Source organism: Aptenodytes forsteri, unplaced genomic scaffold (genome assembly GCF_000699145.1).
Source record: "Aptenodytes forsteri isolate BGI_AS27 unplaced genomic scaffold, ASM69914v1 Scaffold385, whole genome shotgun sequence".
Taxonomy (NCBI): domain Eukaryota; kingdom Metazoa; phylum Chordata; class Aves; order Sphenisciformes; family Spheniscidae; genus Aptenodytes; species Aptenodytes forsteri.
In genome coordinates this window covers 935,570-955,591 of record NW_008795031.1, presented here as the reverse complement: position 1 = coordinate 955,591, position 20,022 = coordinate 935,570, and the positions used below count along the sequence as shown (strand labels likewise).

Genomic DNA, 20,022 nt, shown 5'->3' with positions numbered 1-20,022 from the left:
CGCGGAGCTCGGTGCGGGGACGCGGCTCCCGGAGAGTTACTTGTGTTGAGAGAGGGGTTGGTGACACAGTGCTTGTAACGGGAGAATGAGGTGTGATTTAAAAGGTGATGTTTATCATCACATTGGAAGTGAAGTTATTAGCTGAGCTTTAGTTATGTTGGAAAAAAATGGGGTAGAGGGTCTTTCCATTTTCTGCTCATTCATAAGGAAAACAAACCATGCTTCCTCATGGGTGGTTTTCTGGCACTACAGGGGCTTGCTCAGGTACCCCTTGTCTGTTACTACAACATAATTTACCAAGAACGCTGCATTTGAACAATTAAATACTGGCCCTGTTTAACTTTTTCTCAGGAACAGCAGTGTAGGTAGAAGGCTATGCGTACAAGTAGACCTTGCAGGTCTCACTTACAGTTAATCTCTACTCATAAGAGTTAAGTCCAACCAGTAAAGCACGTGTGTAATTTCCATGTATTTGTTGCAGTACTAGAACTTTACGTAACAAAGAAGAGAAATGCAGTGGATTTTCTGTATAACTGTGGCCAAAAAAAAAAAGAAAATAACAATACCTAAGCTAGATATCAAAAAAACTGAAAAATAAAAAGTTCCAGTTACTATTTGGAATGTGTGTAACAAATGTATATGTGTAGTTAAGCATGGCACCAAACCCTACCCAGCACAGAACTTGCGTTTCATGAGTTTGTTTTGAAAATGCTGGTTTTGTAAAGAAAATAATCTGGTGTATTTAAATAGGTTTACATACAGAATGAACTGATGGTCTTCCCAGCGTTTATCAGAACTAATTCAAGATTTTTAATTTCATTAAGATTAATGGAGCATATTGCACCTTCAATAGATTTGAGCAATATCAAACTAAGATATCAGTATTTGCACAATGCCGCTGGACAAACATGTATCAGCTATGTATGTACACCATCTGTATTTAAAATATCTGCATATGCATATATCACCTTCCACATCTCAGGCCAACAGTTCAGCGGCAAACGTTTGTCCTGTCTTCACACATCTTGATTTATCTTTTCATGTGCAACAGTCCCTGAAGTCTCTTCTCCAAAGCATCTTTCTTTTTCTGATGGGAATGCCGAGGTGTGATCCCTCGCCTTTCCCCTGGACCCTACCCTGGGGCTGGCCGGGTTGCCCCTTTCCATAGAAAAGAGGGAGCTGCTCCCTGAGGTGAAATGTGCTGTCCTTCAGTACTGTCATCTGCTCCCTGCCTTGAACGATGAAGTGAACTGCAAAATATTGCCAGTAGGCTGCAGGGCAGGCTTCAGAGGGCGTTTGTAATCTTTTGACGTGCTACTAAACACTATGGCTGAAAAAACACATTTTTAAAAGACTGAAAATATCATAAATTATGCTAAACATGCTTAGGTATTCTTTAAAGATTTTTTTCCCTGTCATTCCAGAATAGTTGTCTTCTCAGTCCTGATTATTAGTTACAATAATTGCATTAATCCTGTTCAAAATCAGAGTATTAATTTGTTTTGTTCTGGTCTGTTTTCTTTACTTCTCTAGGAAACACTTAACTTATTCCTCAGTTGAGATCTGTGTATGTTTAAAACTGTTCACTGGTTCAAAGAAATATGAAATATATGGAAGTCAGTAGAGGAATATCTATTAATTTAAGGGTAATGGTAATGATTTATTTAGTTTGTCCTGGCAAGTTATTAACACAAGAAGTGTTAAAAGAATGTATACTGATTTTTTTTTTTTTTTAACGTGTTGTGTTGATTTACATTATCTGGTTCCATTTACATGTAGGCTACACCTGAAAATGCATTTCATGTAATTCCAATGAAAAAGCAGAGCTATAATTGCTATGCAGTTTTTATGGAGCTGAGTTTCTGCTGTCTGAGATTTCAGACATACCAGGTTACAGAGGGAGTGACAGGCATGACAGCTAAACTCTTTTCCCAAGTGCACTCACTGAGATAATAAAGAAAAAAATGCGATGAGTTTTTTTGATGGCAAGTCACCTCTGCACTCAAATTGGAATTTGTCTTCTGAGTGCTTCTATGCAATTATATTTATGTACCACCAGTGTCCTTAAGTGGGTGTGGCACATGCACTCCCATGTTCATGTACTTAATGCCCTTTTACAGTTTAATCTGAAAAAAGATATACGCTAAACCCACTTCATAAGTTATCCATCCTCAAAATGTAGTTATTTCTGTGTATGATGGATAAGTTAAAAAAAGATCACCTGCTACAGGGGTGCTTTTACATTTCCCACTCAATCACATTTTTAATACAAATAGGAAACCTGACCTGTTGAGACATTTATTTGTGATACTCCCGTGAAGACTTTTGTTGATTAACTGCTGAAATTAATACACTGGCCCATAGGTATGTCTTTGGGTATGAAAGAATATGAGTAATGTCAAGTTCAGAAGTAACTGAAAAGTAAGTAAGTCAATACAGTGTATTAATAAGAATAATTTTAGAAACCAATTTTGAACACGATGATTGAGAAGATCCATTTGACTGTCAGTTGATTAAGGAAGGAGATTTCTTAAGCCCTGACATCCAAGCTGTAATGTACTGAAGAAGCAGGCTGTGGAAAGGCTGCAGTTTTCCAGTTGGCAGCCATGCACTTGCCATGGGTAGGCCTGAACTTGCCATGGTCAGCCAAGTTTACAGCCCAGGGAACTGATATTCACTCTTGCATTTCCTACTTGCTGATCAGTTTCATGAATCCTTCAAGTTTATTCACATTTGTTATTTTTAAAGGAGTTTATTATTCTTAGTTGTGTCTAGTAAAAGGTATTGAAAAATCAGGTTTTTCATCATCAGTTTACTTCTGACGTGTGCATGTCATGCAGAACTAACGCTTCATGTGGTACCAGAGCAAATTACGTATGTTATCAAAGTATCAACGTTATCAAAGGGTGTCTTTTGCATTTTTTGTTAGATTCATTGATGATAAAGTGCACGGCCTGCATTGTAAAGTGAGAGTTGGCATCAAGTGATGCTTGGAACAGATTTAAATTACGTGGAAATTGTTGAAGAGAGATGTGGGGTGCAGAGGGCAAATCAATACCTTTCTGAATTCCAGCTGCTCTCGAAGCATCCCAAGCCTCACATTTTGTCTGAAATCCTGGCTTTGTTGAAATCAAAGGAAATTTTGTCGTTGAATTCAAAGGACCAATGTAAATGTGTGTGACATCCTTTTAGATGTCTGTGTAGTCATAGTGCAAAATTTGACGCACATAATATAAAGTAGTGGATTTGTGTTTACTAAAACTGGAAAATGTGCTAGAGCAAGTGAATTCTTATGTAAAAGGTTATCGGAGAAGAATTACAGTTACTCAACATGCACTGAGAAAAGAAGAGAGAGGCTCAGATCACATGTGGTCACTAGAAAGCCTACATCTGTTTTTATGAGTGGGACTGTTAACTTGGTGCTTTCTCAAATTACACCGTGTGTATTGTTTGCTGTAATAAATTTGCGCTACAGTTTCCTTTTCATACTCTGTTTACATTCACTTCGGATTTGCATTTGCACTGAGGTGTTGATATAAACTGTTAAATAGCAGGTTGCCAGGAGTGCAGCTATGGAACTGCTAGTCATGGCAAGATCTATGTGCAGAACTGCACCTCCCGAAAGGGAGTATATTTCAATTTAATGTCTTCTTTTGCCAAAGTTTTTGGGTGGTAGCAAAGCTATGAGATTCAAGGGGAAAGTCAAATGCTTTGCAGGTGCTGAAGACAATTCAAGAGATAATTTATGATAATTTAAGACATAAATTAATTCAGAAAGAACTGGAAAGCATCTTGGTCTCCCAGTATGTTAGAAAAACAAAAAGCAATTGAAAAAAAAAAAAGCCACAGAATGTTCTTCAGCCCAAGACAATCATGCCAAAAATAGCAAGAATTAGTTGTGTTAGCTGAGGAGAAGATACATTACAGTTTTGTGCATTGATGTCTGCCGAAAGAAGTGTCTGAGTGTTGCTGCAGGAGTTCAGTAGGAATTGATGCTAGTGAGTGAAGGATTGGGACTTATTTAAATGTACGCTGAACTGCTCAGCTGAGCACTCTTAATGGCTTCGGTGGCATTTCTCACCGATTAATCATTTGCTCATTGGTAGAGCTGGAATAAAGCTTGGCAGTTCCTGGATTCTGTTCCTGTGGTTAGGCCGCCAGATCACACTGTCCCTCTGGAGGTCCCAGTAGACAATAACAAGCAGACAATAATTTAACCAGAAATAGAAAATGGGGGAAGTAGTAACAATAAATTCATTAACACAGTAATTATTAAAGTGAAGAGAATCTTGCACATGAAGTAGTTATGCTTTAAAATTATCCTCTTAAAAAGAATAAAGTAATAGTAGGAGTATCAGGCAATGAAGAAAATGAGAATAACTACATTCTTCTTGGGGGAATTGGCCTACTTTTTGGCCTTGGTGGTAAAGATGACCTTGTTTACGTGGAGTGTTCATAGGCAGAGCCAAGGTGGAATTTGAAAGAAGGGTATACTGCCCTGTGGCAGGGTATCCGCTGTAAAAGATGAAGCTTTAAAGACCTTGGCTTGATGCTAACAAGCCAGAGATTGTCTGCTGCGCATCTCCTGCAACAGTGGCATGGCTCATCTTAAAGGATAAAAATCACTCTGAATATGGAAAGATAATCATTCTATACAGAATCTGTATGACATTTAAGTTTATGGTCAATAATTTTTTATGTTTGCTGCTAGGGCGCTGCTCAGGGGCTGAGCTGAGTCAGCCTTTCCGTCAGTGTGGTGGGGCTGGGTCTCTTCCACTTCTGCAGCACCTCGGGCTGACTCCAAGGTGGAGGCAGTACAGCAGGCATTTCCAGCAATTTGCATCTCTCTTTCCAGTCCCAAGTGTTTTTACAATTACACAAAGTACTATACTGATGAAGTAGATGTAGATGCCAAGGTGGATAAGCCTTTTTAAAAAAGCAGCATAGAAAAAGCTATAGTGTAGCTGGCGAAGTAAAGAGTGTGACAAACAAAACACGTATTCTGGGAAACATCTGGAAAATCAACAGAAAAGTAGAAGAGACTGCAAAAGGATTGACGTTCCAAGTACAACATACATTTCTCTTCTGAGCTGCTAGTTACACTGCAGCATGTACCTGAATAGCTAACAGATAACTCAGGTATGGCTGTATCGGCAAGCAGTGAAGCTACAGCGTATGACAGGTTTCATCTCTGGTGGTACCTACATAAACCTGAAAAAAACCTTCTCACTTACATCTACATGCCGTAATTGTCATTTTTCAATGGCAAGATCAATAGCGTTGTCAGAGCAGCGGCACGCTGTGTTGCCGTTGTTTCAATTGGAGAGGTAAATGTTTAACAGAAGTAGTTTGAAAATGGGTCATTACAGTATGAAATTTGCTCAGAGTTTTGGGAACTGTGGTTATTTAAATAATGATGTTTGCATAGTATCATTAGTCATCTTAGACAAAGCTAGGAGGAAGAACTGTTTCTAATTTGTGTAATCTCAGTAGCCATCCAACTACTTGGCACCATCTATCTCATTAAGCCCTAATAGAGGGTGTTGAATTGTTTCAACACACTACATCATTCAAAAATGCTGCACAGATCCATCTGATAGTGTATGTAATGACCCTAGCTATACTAAAAATAATCAACTTTGGGTTAAAGAATGGTGCTACTGTCATTGTTACATATTTAGAAAGTATCTCTCAATTCATATAATAAAAAAATAAAAAAACAATTCTAAGCTCCTCAATATGCACACTCTTCGCTGTTTAAGAAGTTTTAATCTGCTGTTGGCACTACATGGAAAAGTTGTTATTAAATAAGTGCACAAGAATGCTATACATCCAGAAAATTGAATGTACATATAAACATAAAACATTATCACTCAAAACTGCAGTGATGGTTTCTTTTTACTTAAGATGGTCATCCTTTGTCAATGGCAAAATCAAAGACTGGGTTTAAAGATTTCTTGTGGTGAAAATGTGCACCTATTTAGTGATTCCTATGTAAATGGTATATAAAATTAGAATGTAATTCCACAAAATTGCTTGCTCTGTTTTTTCAGGATTTTAATAGCTTGGGGATGAGACTGATTTCCCACTGCTTTGCACTTTTTGTAGTCATGTGGTTGCAGTACAGGATGTACAAAGTGGATATAAAATGCTGCCATTCTGTTTTGACACATGCACAAAATATGCAGAAAGTCAGACCTATTATATTTGAATGATAAGAACACCTACCTGTGTGGAGATCGTAACTAGTCTAAATGAGGGTTCCTGAAAAACTGTTCATTCAGATCACTTGGCACGTGGGAGATAGAGCTGTGGGCTGCAAAGCCACGTGCTTCTTCATTGTCATACCTCTGTGTTCAGTTTTACAGCAATCATACCAGGCTTTTAGCAGGGGCATCCTCTGACCACACTTGGAAAACCGATGGTCTTACCAGTAACAGAAACAGAGACTTCTGCAGAAGTGCTGGAAAGGCCTGAGTGGCTGTGTGCAGTTGTGTTCCTGATTCATATCTCACTGTCAGGAGTCGTACATTTCTAAACAAAAGTAATTGGGTAATATATTAATTCTGCATTTGATGTCTGCTATTTTTACATTGCATCAGAATTAAACTTTTTTTTAATCCCATATTTGAGCCACTTAATGTACGACCATATTTTTCCAAGTTAGATTCAATGGATCTCCGGTTAGACTGGCTAGCCAAGGGGTTGTTTACTAGCTCAGTAAATCTCAATATAGCAGCTGACTTGACATCGTACACAAATTTGAAGAAAACATTCCTTCTTGGCACTGCAGTCATACATTTGAAAAAAATAGCATAAACGTAATAGAGATGTCCTGATCTCACTTGGGCCAAATAAGTGATTAAAAAATATTTTAAAATAGTTTATTTTCTCGCTGTGTATTACAATCAAAATCTGTAGTCAACATCTATAAAACAAAGGATCCAGCCAGAAGTCTGCATAGCCAGTTTGTAGTTACATAGTCAGAGCCAAGTAACCAAAAGAGAAGTGGAAATCACATCAGCACTAACACCTCTCATCCTTATAGGTACGGTTATTTAGTTTTGATTCCCTGGGATGGCTCCCAGTGCGTTGGCTCTCCGTTATCAGGGGTAAATTCTTTGTCAAGGCAATGGCCAAGCAACAAACCTCTGTGCTGTGGTTGCATACACACTTAATTGGGATTTGCAAGGAGTGTTCATAGTGTTTCAATACAGGTATTGAAAACAAGCTCTAAGCTGTCAGAGATGGCTATTTGTCCTTTTTATATGTAGCATGTTCAATAGGGATTCTGAATAATAATACAGGAGATACAGGAATTTTAGGAACATTAAGTAATTATCATGGATGTGGAAAAACAGCTCTTGTTAACAACTCAGGCTTGTAAAAATGTTTCAAAAACTTTTGGGATCACAAGTGTTGAAGAGCTTAAACTGATGGATGCCCCACGCAGACAAAAGCAGTTTCCATTGTCTGATGCTCTTAAGAGTTTGCTGAAGGGTCAGTTAGGACTGAAGAATGGACATCAGCACAGAAGTGAAATTAAAGTGGCAGAACACAACTTTAAACACATTAAAAAGTGGGAGAGAATCAGGAGCAGGTGCCTGCCTTAAACCACAGCATTGCTTGGGAGCAGTGTGTGGTAAACTCTCACATCATGCAGCCACAACAAGCTGGGGGGATCTTTTCCAGATTGAATGTACAACCAGCCTTGCCGTGAAAGGGAAATGAAATACAGACAAAGGATGCTGCAATCTGGCCAAAGCTTTATATCCCAGGAACAACCAAGATTTGTGATGGCTGCCTCGTGTCCTCTATATGGGAATTCATCAAGAATGGGACATGAAAGCTTCATACCAGCCTTTGACCAGACGCTCAAGCAACAGTTTTGCAGTTGATTATTTCATTCAGTTCTCTCTTTCTTTCACTTCTTCTTAGGTGCTGTCTTAATTAACCTTAATCTTAATTAACCATGCTTCCAGTATGTCCAGAGGAAAGAGAGAGGAGGAAACACAAAGGCACAGGGCAAGAGTGAAGAAGTATTTCTTGACTGAAAATTAAAAACTAGTGAGGCCTCCCAAGAAATTTAAAAATGCATAGTGCAAACTGAGGCTGTCAGTCCAGGCTCTCTCAGACTTTCCAAACCTGGCTGCTCCCATACCGAAGAGCTTCCCTACTGAAGGCAGCTCTGCTTTTGGGCTATCAGGGCAGGCCATCCCCATCCCAGTCAGAATTTCTCAGTGTTTTATGTTCAGATGTTCATGGGAGCAGGAACTGGAACACGTCTTCCCTTCTTCCTTACAAGTGCAAGGTAAGGGAGAGCCCCTGGCTACAGTTTCTCCCTGGACCTGCAGATGTTCTTTGGGCTTCATAAATGATTACAGCATGTGCTGTGAAAAAACTTCATCAGAAGGATTGTAACAGGATGCTTCATAAGCTGGTGGTTAGCACTGGCCTCTGAGAATTGGGGAGATGGGTTCAAAGCTTCTCAAACTGAGGTGACAGTGGAATCTGGGTTTCCCAGAGCTGCTGAAATTAGTAGATCCTAATCCGTGACTGCTGCTTGGGGTTTGTGGGTGACAGAAGGAAAGAAACAACTCAGCTGTGGTTCCCAGCAGTGCTTCAACAAGAGCTAAATGCCTCATTCAGTGCGGACAAAACCTGGGCTGTTCCAGACACAGAATTGTGCGGCTGCAAGGGAATTTGAGACCTACTCCGTCCCCCTTTTCTTAGGTAGTATCAAATGTTCTTGGACTGTCTCTGATGATTTTATCTAACCTGTTCTTAACATGACCAGAGCAGATCTCTAGATATGTAAAGAGCTTTACTCTTGAAAAATGGTCACTTAACAGGCAGCTAACTCCTGAGTTCAAATGAAAATACTGAAGCAGTTTTTATGCAGCCTTTTTGGTGAGGTGAGGAGAGCAGAGAAGAGGCACCTCAAACACTTGCGTGTGTTTCTGAAGCCACAGCTGCTCTGTACTCGGTACAAGTCCTACCAAGAGATCACGTACCACCTGGGGACTGACATAGCCAGCCTGCCTCTGCCTGCGCCGGCGATGTCCTCTCTCGGGGCTCTGTGCCTGGTGGTGAGCGGTTGTTGGAAGCTCTTGCTGAGAGCAAGCTGAGAGCGGAGGGAGATTTCATCTGGCTAGATCCCAGATCACGGAAGGTAATCTGTTGCATTCACTGCAGTTTTTGACTTGTCCTCATCTGATATTGAAGATCGTATCAGTAGTTTTGCACCCCTAATTTGCAAATGATTTACACTCCCAAGTTGTGGGAACAAATAATTCCATGTGTAGTTTAGAAAATGTGGCCTGTGGAGTCTATTTGCAGTAACCATATTAGTTAAATTACCAGTGTGATTAACTGTAAGAATGAATGTACTTTCATAAATGCCAAAGCAATTATTTCTGGTAATTTATTCCAGTCCTTACAATATGGCTGCAAGAATCTGAACTAGTGTTTTTCAGATAGTATATTCCATATTTTGTGATGGGGACTTGAGAGAAATTTCTTCTTTCTAGGGCAATTAGATTATAAAATTTAGAGAATATTTTCAATGTTCTTTATTAGAGTTTAGTAAATTGTGAGTAAAATTATTTTCAGTGTAGGTGGTCAGCAACATACTTAGCAACAAAGTACACTACTAAACTCTCTTTTTTCCCCATCCTTTCATTTGGTAGGATTAAAAATAGTGTGCATGAGGTGAGTGTATATGTATATATACTTTATGATTATAAAACCAACCCCCACTTTTACCGTGGCACCAGTTACATGTTTACTTCTGTGTTAGTGTCAGATGCATTCCCAAGTTATTCATCTAGCTAGAGATTAGCATCACCTCAGTTGGGTTCATTCAACTGTATGTTTGTTTTCACAACTGTTTTTGGGAAATGATCTGTCTTAAAAGAAAAAGAATAACTTTAAAACATACTGTTGGTTTCTGCCTTTTGGGCTGGGTCCAGTACAGAATGCAGCCACACAAGTAGTTGCGTTAGCACAACAGAGGAGGTTTTAATTTCCAGGCAGGAATGAGGGAAAACAGTTTGGATTTACTAGAGTGTAAGACCTTTAACCACATCTTCTACCAGCTACAGCTTGGAAGTATAGCACCAAAGGCTATTTCTTTAAGTTAAGTGACTACTTTGCATTTTCATTGCTACTTGCAACATTTTAATGCTGAATTTATGAAACACAAATTATGGATGATGTAAATACTGTCTTTGCTTTTAAATTGTTTGAGGAATTGTGGGATTATTTTTTATTTATTCCATTTTTCCAGGGACCAATGTATTGCTAGTATCGTGGGCAATCAAGTGTAGGTATTTCTCATGTGTATCATTACATATTAGTTTAGCCAAGCTTAATCTAAAAGAATACTCATCTCTCAAGCAGTGGCTCAGGAGTCGTGCCTGTTATCTGGGTCTTCTGTACTTCTATTCCAAATTGCCGTTTTGCTGTTAAAATCTTCAATTCTTATTTCAAGAAGCATCAACATCATGATTAGGAGCCTTATTGCTGAAAGATCAGATCTTTCTCTTTTGAGACCATCAGAGAGCTCTGCCTCTTTCTGTTGAAAACTGGAAAATAGTTATTCACGTAGCCTCCTTTCAACCCTCCTTAAATTCAGTGTTAAGGTCAAAATAATTACTGTTTACCACCCGCACTTATACAAAAGTTGGATATACTATGCATGCCTAACTTTCATGCTGTATCAGAGTTGTATCTTCTCAGCTGTCGGCCTGTCTTCATATGAACCAGAGCACTTATTTCAGTTAAAATGAATGCGGGAAAGTAAAACTGCTTAAAAATAAGATTCAGAGGGATGCTAAGAACAGCTACACATGTGCCTCTATGAAGACTGAATGGCAATTGCACCAGTTCCGCCTTGATTTCTCAGTAAATCGATGTGCAACAGATGTATTGATTTTTTTCTGTGAATGTTCTGCTGGAGTGAAGGCATACAGACTTACAATTCTAATTCAGAAAAAAGCTGCCTTACTAATAAATAAAAGTTACTATATACTCCTTCACACATCACATATTCAAACACATATTTATCCCAAACCCCCAAATCTTTGAAAGATATGATATGAAGAGATTGAAGAATCATGCAAGATGGAGATGTTCTGTTAAATTTGCATGAGAGAATTATATGTTTGCAATAATGAACTGAGAATGACCACCATTCAACAAGGCTGGATGAAAATGAATGCTTACTAGTCAAAAGAGCTCTCACAACGGAAGAGTAACAATACTTGAATGAAAAGCGCATGGGGCTTCAGGAGTTGTGTGCCTTTCACATGTAACTATGATGCAGCGTACGTTTTCCACAAAACTATAGCACAAATTTTTCCTGGCAGTTTTGCGGGAATATTTCTTTGATATGAGTGATTGGATTTTAGAACAACTCTGGGCCAGTGTGGGAAGTCAGCTGCCAGCATTCATTGGTTTAATATAAATAATAAAGCCAGCAGACACTTGGAACAGTACAACCCAATAGAAATGAAATTGTTGACTTCTGCCCTCCATTTTTCATACGTCATGTTAGCCTTGCATCTTTTTTATTTGTATTTTTTGCACCAGATAATGATGGGCATTTTCAGAAGTAGTTTTGACATCGTAAAAAAATTATTTCACTCTGTTGGGTACTAAATTCATGTGGGTAGCTGAAGTTCTAGAGGAAAATTATTACTTCTGTTATTTTTATATACTGATTAAAAGTTATGGTCTGAAGGAATGCTTAGAAGGCTTGTAATAAGCAATATGATTTGAACCACTCATGATACTGCTATAGAAACGTCTCACTACTGCTAAATATTGCAAAGTTATTAATCTTTATTGACAAGAGGCCAGTGGGTTTCAAGGTGTTTTGGGTGCCTACTTCCCACTTGACTAAAATTCCCACGTTCTTTATCTCACCTAATATCCCTCCTGACTGAAGGGCCTGGGAGACTTCAACCCACACTGCAGCTATAGGACAGAGTGACACTGAGTGTGGACATTGAAATTGATGCCCCCCTTCCTATTCCCTGTCCGAGGGTGCGGGTCCTCTTACTCTAAGCCAGCCCCTGTGCTCACACGTTCTCCTCGGAGTGTGAGAGTCCTTATCCCAGGACAATCTCCTCCCTTGCTCATTTCCTTTCTCAAATCCCTAGAGCTTCATCGACCCCACAGGTCCAGCAGGTCTTCTGACCTCTGGTACATGATGAGCCAGAGAAGGTGTAAAGGGTAGCAGAGGCTACAAACAAGCGCAGAAGAGGGCGAGTCCCTAGATATCCTAGGATACTGGACGTTACTCTACCCTCATTGTATCAATAGTTAAGAATTCTGATATTATTTGGTGTCGTGTACATTTAGAGTTATTGCTCTTTTATAATATTATCAGTATATCACACATCACTCTGGTGAAGTCAGGGGGGTATTGAACAGATAAAAGAAATTGGAATACAGAATTCCCTGCCCCATTGCAGGGAACAGCATTTAAAATCAGAAAATGACATGGAGTGACTGTCTTCATGAAAGAAAAACTGAAGCTTCATGCCTACTCATTTCTTTCTTTTCTTTTTTTGGGGTTTTTTTTTGGTGGTGTTTTCAATATATCTTCCAGCTGAGGTCTTGATCAAAATTCCTGCACTAAAATGTTACTATATTAAGTTCTGAGTATTTTTTTCCCTTGTCTGATACCCAGCTATCTGTCACTTTGCTGTTTTTACAACTAAAATTAAACTATGCAAGCAGATACAAAAATTGTTACTCTTGGAGGTTGTAATAAAGTTTCATATTGTGCATAAAAGTCAATACTGTATTTTTTAGATATAAAGTTAAAGCAGCTAGTGAAATGAGAAGAGCATGAATAGAGAAGAAAGAATGGGAAGGGTTCTTGGTTTGTTGTTTAGTATCCTCACTAATGGATATCTGTAACTTGATTTAGCAGATAATGACCAAATGTTTTTAAATCAAATAATTCATCTGAATTAGAACATTCCTCAGACACTGCAGGTTTTGACATAATGGTAACATTTTAATTGAATTTCTAAGAGGGATGTATTCATCCAGAGAAAACATATTTTAAACACACTAGAATATGGATAGTGTAAATCTGGTTACCCCCGAGGGCAGACTTGTGTTGTGCGTATGCTGTCTGCCCTTGGAAAGCAGGCGGTGACAGAATTCAGGTCCTGTAAAAGAGATTCACGATGCTGCTTGCCTATTATTAAAAAAACGGTAATTTTTAAATGGAAGTTTTGGTACAGGTCATTAATTTCTGGCTTCGAGTGTTTCTGCCACGTGCAGTGGTGGTGTGCTGCCCGCAGCGGTGCCCCGCAGAGCCGCCCAGCTGCGACAGCGCGGTGCGATGGGGGCTTCTCTTTTGTCTCCACAGAAGCAGGGGGCAAGAAGCTGCGGAGCACTGTCCAGAGGAGCACTGAGACAGGGCTGGCTGTGGAGATGAGGAACTGGATGACCCGTCAGGCCAGCCGGGAGTCAACGGATGGGAGCATGAACAGCTACAGCTCTGAGGGAAAGTAAGCAGCAGTTATAACTGTGGTTACCTGATGTTTCTCCATGAAACTGGTAGTTAGACAAAAGTGCGGTGAGCGCTGTAGGTCCTGTTCAATCAGAATTCCCTTCACAAGCTAGTGTCATTGATGGACCAAGCCTATATCTTCCCCTGTGACCGAAAGAGTCTCCCATTGTTGGTGCAGGAAGGATGAGGATCATTTCTGCCGTGCCATGAGAAAGGCACCTGGTGGGTCAGAGCGGTGTGGCAGGAGGGGAAGCAGGTGCAGTGCACCGGGTAAAACACAGAAAAGGACAGGTTCTCTTCTGAAAACTCCTCGCATACGTCTGTGCTTTGCAGAGCAAAGCATTTCCAGAGCATTTCCAGGTGTCATTCACTGGGCTCAAGATTTTTTCAAAGATTCTGCTAATTAATCCTGAAGAAATGATCTGGGCAGAAGTATGAGACTGTTGTGTATCATGCTTTTCAAAAAAGCCCAAGTTAAAGACTTCTGAGTGCTATGTCCAAGACACTGCCCAGAAAAATCTTACTGTGGATAGATTTATTAGTGGTATTCACAGCACTGCACAATACACCTATACTGGACAATATATCTTACATGTCCAAGTTGATGCACTATATGCACTTGAGATGGGCATTTATTTATGGTTGGTCATTACAAATCTCATTAGTTCTTGTTGCCTTGTAATGGGTCACGGATAATTTATGGCAAGAATTTGAAGTTACTTTGGTCATTTGCCACATCGGATTTCAGTTCCATTATTGAATAGATGTCATTCTCAAAGACATTTTTAACAAAATGTTTATAATGAATGCTGATTTTAAAAGGTGATTTTAAAAATAGTGACCGGTATTCAGTCTAATGTAATAATTTCATTGGATACATTTGACAGTCAGCCATTGCGTTCACATTGACTGAGAAACGTTAGCAATTTTACCTTCATGTAACTAAATTACTGGTAAGGGCATGTATTAGTATCTTATTGAACTGGTCTCATATGTATACTACAATAATTAACAGTGGTCTTTAATACATTGGGAAAAGAGAGCATGATGGAAAAATATTACTGTGGAAATTAGACTTAGTGAGGATTAGTGCTTCCTTCACCTGTTTGTTTATATGCTGGAGGCCAAATTGCTGCTTGTTGAACACTGTGAAGTTTTGAAAATTACAATAAATGTTTTGTAATCTTGTCAGTGTAAGTTCTTTGTGAGCAGTAGTACCAAAAACATAAATGCTAAATGCAAAACATCTAGAAAACAAAAAAGGGCGAATTCAAGTGTATTTATTTTGGGTTTTTTTTCAATATTCTTTTTTAGTTTGATTTTCCCTGGTGTGAGGTTGGCTGCAGACAGCCAGTTCAGTGATTTTCTGGATGGACTTGGTCCTGCCCAGCTTGTAGGACGACAGACTTTGGCAACACCATCAATGGGTAAGCATTTATGTCCTATAGATATGATATAATCTACTGGGTCTGGTAGTTAGAACATAGAAATTATCTAGATTCTAAGTCTTTAAATACCTCTTTCCCATATGGTTATGAACAACTCAGTTAAGACCAAAACTATAACCTCAGCCAAAGTTGAACATAATTGTGGATGCTCATTAAGACACTCAAAAGTAGAAAGGTGCTTTGAAAAATTCAGTCTTTTATCTCTTCTTCAGTTTTCCATCTTTAAAATGTGGCTAACGAGACCAATCCTTTCTCTGAATCACTTGGATAATATTGAATAAAAATGGGAATTTAGGTGCCAAGTATTTGTTATTGTTGTGCTTACAGCCTTTTTATATTCCAAAGTTATCTTTTCATACCTTGTTTTAAACTAGAGGCATGGTGAAGAGTTTTCAAGCAGTTTTACAGAGCTGCTTTGTACTAATTCCCTTGCTGCCTTTTTTTAATCTGAAATTCTTAAGACAAAAAAAAATATTTAATTTGAAGTGATAGGGGCATGGGAAATGGGAGACAAGATGTTATTGCAGGGTTTTTTAATTGTTCGCTAACGTAAATAGCAGTGAAGAGGGTAAGTATTAAATTATCTAGTAATGTTAAAATCCAGATCATACTTATTGGTGGAATGCAGACGATACAAGTCGTCACGTATTCATCCTAGAAATTCCCATAGCTTTTCATATATTTAGGTATTTCTGAATTACAATGCCAGGATTTCTTTTTGTTGTCTAGGAGATATCCAGGTGGGAATGATGGACAAGAAAGGACAACTGGAAGTAGAAATAATCCGAGCCCGTGGCCTTGTTGTAAAACCAGGTTCAAAGACACTGCCAGGTAAGGAAGAAAAATCTTAGCAACAAGAATAGAGTTCTACCAAAAAAATCCAACAAACCCCCAACTTCTGAGGCTTTACTGTTCAGCTTAGGTAAACTCTTAGCAAATTCACATATCAGTAGATTACAGTATTGTACGCTGAAATGCATAATGTATTGAAGCGGTATACAAAAAATCAATCCTACTTCAGGAGGAAAAAAAAATCAGACTGATGTCTGGGCTACCAGAAGATACAAAAGTATTTTAGTAATAGCAGATGCATCCTTGGTTATGGGGTAGGAAGGAAGGTATATACTGAAGATGTGATATAGGAATCTTAGGCATAAGAGGGAGTCAACAAGAAGTGTGGAATAGGTACCTACTTGAAAAGTAGACCAGTATTTGATACTTACTCCTTATTTTATAATCTGATGTCCTATAACACTATGTGAAAAGGACAATATAATGATATTTTTAGCAAGCTCTTCTGCCAAAATAGAAATTGTGTCAGAGTCTTTTCTTCACTGATTTTCACCTTGTAGATAATTTTAAATTATTAACAATTTGGAGCATTGATCCAAATCTCACCAAAGTCAATGCAAGTCATTCATTTACTTAACAGGCCTATTTTGCATATTGTACAGTGGGGGGATACTATATATAGGAATATCTGATTTTTTATATAGGAATATCTGATTTTTCCAGGTAAATCTGAATTCACCAAAGTCAATGCAAGTCATTCATTTACTTAACAGGCCTATTTTGCATATTGTACAGTATGGGGATACTATATATAGGAATATCTGATTTTTTATATAGGAATATCTGATTTTTCCAGGTCAAAATCTGAATTGTTTCATGGCAAAAGAGACATATAAAAAGAAGTAAAGAAAAAAGCATACCAGGGAGAAAAGTAAAGAAAATGCATGGATGCTTTGCATGTGAATAAACATTAATATTGCTTGTGGAGATTTGTTCATATAAGTTATATATCCAGTAAAAGGCAGATTTTATCATATGGTGACAGAACGGTGCATCTGTTATGCAAAAAATCTGGACGACTTCTTTACTTAGTGTTCTTTATTTTCTTTCTTCTAAGCACCATATGTAAAGGTGTATCTGTTAGAAAATGGAGTCTGCATAGCCAAAAAGAAAACAAAGGTAGCAAGAAAAACGCTGGAACCACTTTATCAGCAACTTCTATCATTTGAAGAAAGTCCCCAAGGAAAAGTTTTACAGGTAATTTGCATCAATATTCTTCTGAATCTGAAAACGTCACCTGTACAGTTTTCACTGAATGAGTTTCAAACTTCCTTTCATGCTTCATTTGGCAAGCTCTGCTATTTCAAATACTTGTCGAGCAGATAAATACTACAGTAATAACTGTTGATGCAAGTAGAAAGTGCTGAGCGAAAGTTAGTTGTAGATTATTTTGCTTCTACTATATGTATGGGCTCCTTCGCTCACTGGGCTTTCATTAGTATCATGGATAACTGCTCTGTTACTGCCCAGGTCATTTCTGTCACTGCTTCATGATTAGTATACACAGAAGTAAACTATGTCAGCAGTCAAATATTTCATTCCTTACTATAATTAAATAAGCTGAGACATTTGACGAATCAGATTGAAGCTCTCATCATTTTTGCTGAATTTTTTCTATTTTCTTGTGTTTCCTTTGCTAACAGATAATTGTTTGGGGAGACTATGGACGTATGGATCACAAATCCTTTATGGGAGTGGCACAGATACTTTTAGATGAGCTGGACCTGTCCAACATGGTGATTGGGTGGTTCAAGCTCTTCCCTCCTTCTTCCCTAGTAGACCCAACTTTAGCTCCTCTCACTAGAAGAGCTTCCCAATCATCTCTTGAAAGTTCAACAGGACCTTCGTATGCTCGCTCATAGCAGCTGTGAAACTGTTGTCATAGCAACCAGCGTTACAAAAAAAATAAAATTACAGGTCGCAAACCCTGGTAACACTGCATGCTTAATGTTGTGTCTTCTGAGCCTGTTTCTAGGGCTGCAACGCGATCCTGTGTTCTCAAGGAAGTTGCACACATTGTGCCCTACGGAAGGCCCTCAGGTGAAGGACTGAAGTCATGAAGAACTGATAGGTTTGGAGTTCAGGGACACTCAGTTTTGGTCCAATCTGAAGCCATGGACTAAACTAAAAGAATCAATCTGTTTCATGCAACAAAAGTCCTTTTCAATGGCATATCTGTTTTGTTGCTCCCGTTTCTTTATTTATCTGCCCTCCCCTCCTAAAGCTTGGTTATGCCACAGAAATGGAGTTACCCTCCCATGAAGCCATGTTACAAGTCAGTGGATTAGCAAACATTGGAAGAGAAGAAGAATGTAAGGATGCTGGAAAAGTCAACTGTTGAAACAGTTGCTTGAGATCCGAAAACTCTTCATACTGAAAAGGTTCAAGACTTAAAGTGGCAGGCTTCATACCTCCAGCTATAGATACAGTGAAACCCCAGATGTGATGGACTCTCTGAAAAATAAAATTCTGTGGATATACTGTACTGTATGAAATTAAAGAAACTTTTTTGCATGGACACAGATTTAGCTGAACACTTAAATTATTTTCTTTAGGCTGCAACTTGCAAAAAAAAAAGAATAAATCAGCCATTTTCAACAATTTATATTATTTTTAAAAATAAATTTCACTAGTGCATGGTTTTAAAGGGAAGAGAATGCAACAGGGTGATAAAAAGACACACCACGTTTATCATTCTTTAAACCAGTCATGGTCTGTATTTTTGCAGACGTATATTAAAAACAAAAAAGAATTTCTAGCAAATATTTAAAATTCTGTTTATGTGACAAGGAATAAGTGTAATATATTAAATTTATTTAAATGTAAAAGGTACAAGCCTTGTAAAGTTCAACATAATGTGCAAATTGTACACTTCTTTTACCTCCTCCTTTCTCTATCTCTCCTTCCAGTCTCCCTTCTTCATTTTGCTTTTTTTCCCCTCTACCTCCCAGGATGATCATCATATTCTAAAATGGCTACCTTTTGACTTATTACTCTCTTATGCCCCATATTTGGTTCAGGGTTGCAGATTGTTCTGCATTTCTGAATTATTTGAGAAAAATATTGTTTAAGAACTTACTTTTTTTCAAGCATGTTGAAAAGGATTTTGCAACATGGCTTGGGAGTACATTAATGTAATTCAGCATGTATTTGATAAAGAAGATATTTGAACTTTTTGCAATTTATTGTACAGTGCATGGTAACTTATTTTCATTTTTTCTCACCTTCAAATTGAATTCTACAGCAAAATACTGGAATCATGTGGCCATTGTAAGATGTCTTCAATAAATTTGTTTTCAGCACCAGCATCTTTCATTCAAAGGTTGAACTATCATTTCTTGAAGGTTTTTGGAAAGAGGAAATATTAAGTACCTGGTTGATTTTTAGGAAATAAATTTAAACACTTTTATTCGCACTAAACCAGATTAATTGCTACATTTTTGGGATTACAAAAGCAACAAAGGTTACTAATTCGTACAGTTCTTCTGCTGTAAAGTTCAATTTTCATAAACTACATTTGTGTTACAAAAGACATAATTAGGTAATATCAGTCTGGAAATATCAGTCTTTGGTTCGTAAAATAGCCTTAAAGAAAGTTTATCAGTACCACTCCGACAGCTATTTGACACCATTACCAGAACCCTCACTGCAGTCAGTGGATCTTCAAAAACCTGGTTTTTGTAGCAGGCAGTAACTACCGTTGGGTGGTGCTGCAAGTTCAAGCTTCTCATTAAATTACATTATTTAAAGGGAATGTAACTGGCTAACATTTAATAACAAAATGTCCTTTTTTTCTGGGTCTTTGTATGCCTTTAATACCTATTTAAGGTTTAATATTGAATCCTTGCAATAATTTTTGAAATATACTTTACGTTTACCTTTAAGGCCACACAGAATTATTCTGATTTTATTTGAAAATCTATTAAAGTTTCCCATTAAGAAATTGTACATGCCTCATAAGAGGGCAAAAGTAATAACAGTATCACTTAAAATGCCTTTTACTTTGTGCAATATCATATAAATCAAGATTGTGTCTTGTCTTCAGAGTTTATATAACGGATTATTGTTAAGTTAATGGACAGACTGGTAAAATTATATTTATTGAAATAATTTAGACACCTGTCTACCAGCAGCAAATAAATACTACTAACATGCAGTCTACAGTTTCCCCTAGGATATTAAAGAAAA

General features: G+C 38.1%; 1 protein-coding gene across 1 annotated transcript in view; it reads left to right on the top strand.

Moving 5' to 3' along the window:
* Positions 1-17,696, top strand: part of RIMS2 (regulating synaptic membrane exocytosis 2) — a gene marked incomplete at its 5' end in the record, with an annotated part of 289,286 nt that extends 271,590 nt beyond the window's left edge. Inside the window, 5 exons of the mRNA XM_019471267.1 lie at positions 13,391-13,532; positions 14,849-14,961; positions 15,712-15,813; positions 16,892-17,031; positions 17,478-17,696. Of these exons, the coding sequence (XP_019326812.1) occupies positions 13,391-13,532; positions 14,849-14,961; positions 15,712-15,813; positions 16,892-17,031; positions 17,478-17,696 (716 nt within the window). The remainder of the gene's footprint in view (positions 1-13,390; positions 13,533-14,848; positions 14,962-15,711; positions 15,814-16,891; positions 17,032-17,477) is intronic.
* Between the last annotated feature and the right edge of the window lie 2,326 nt (positions 17,697-20,022).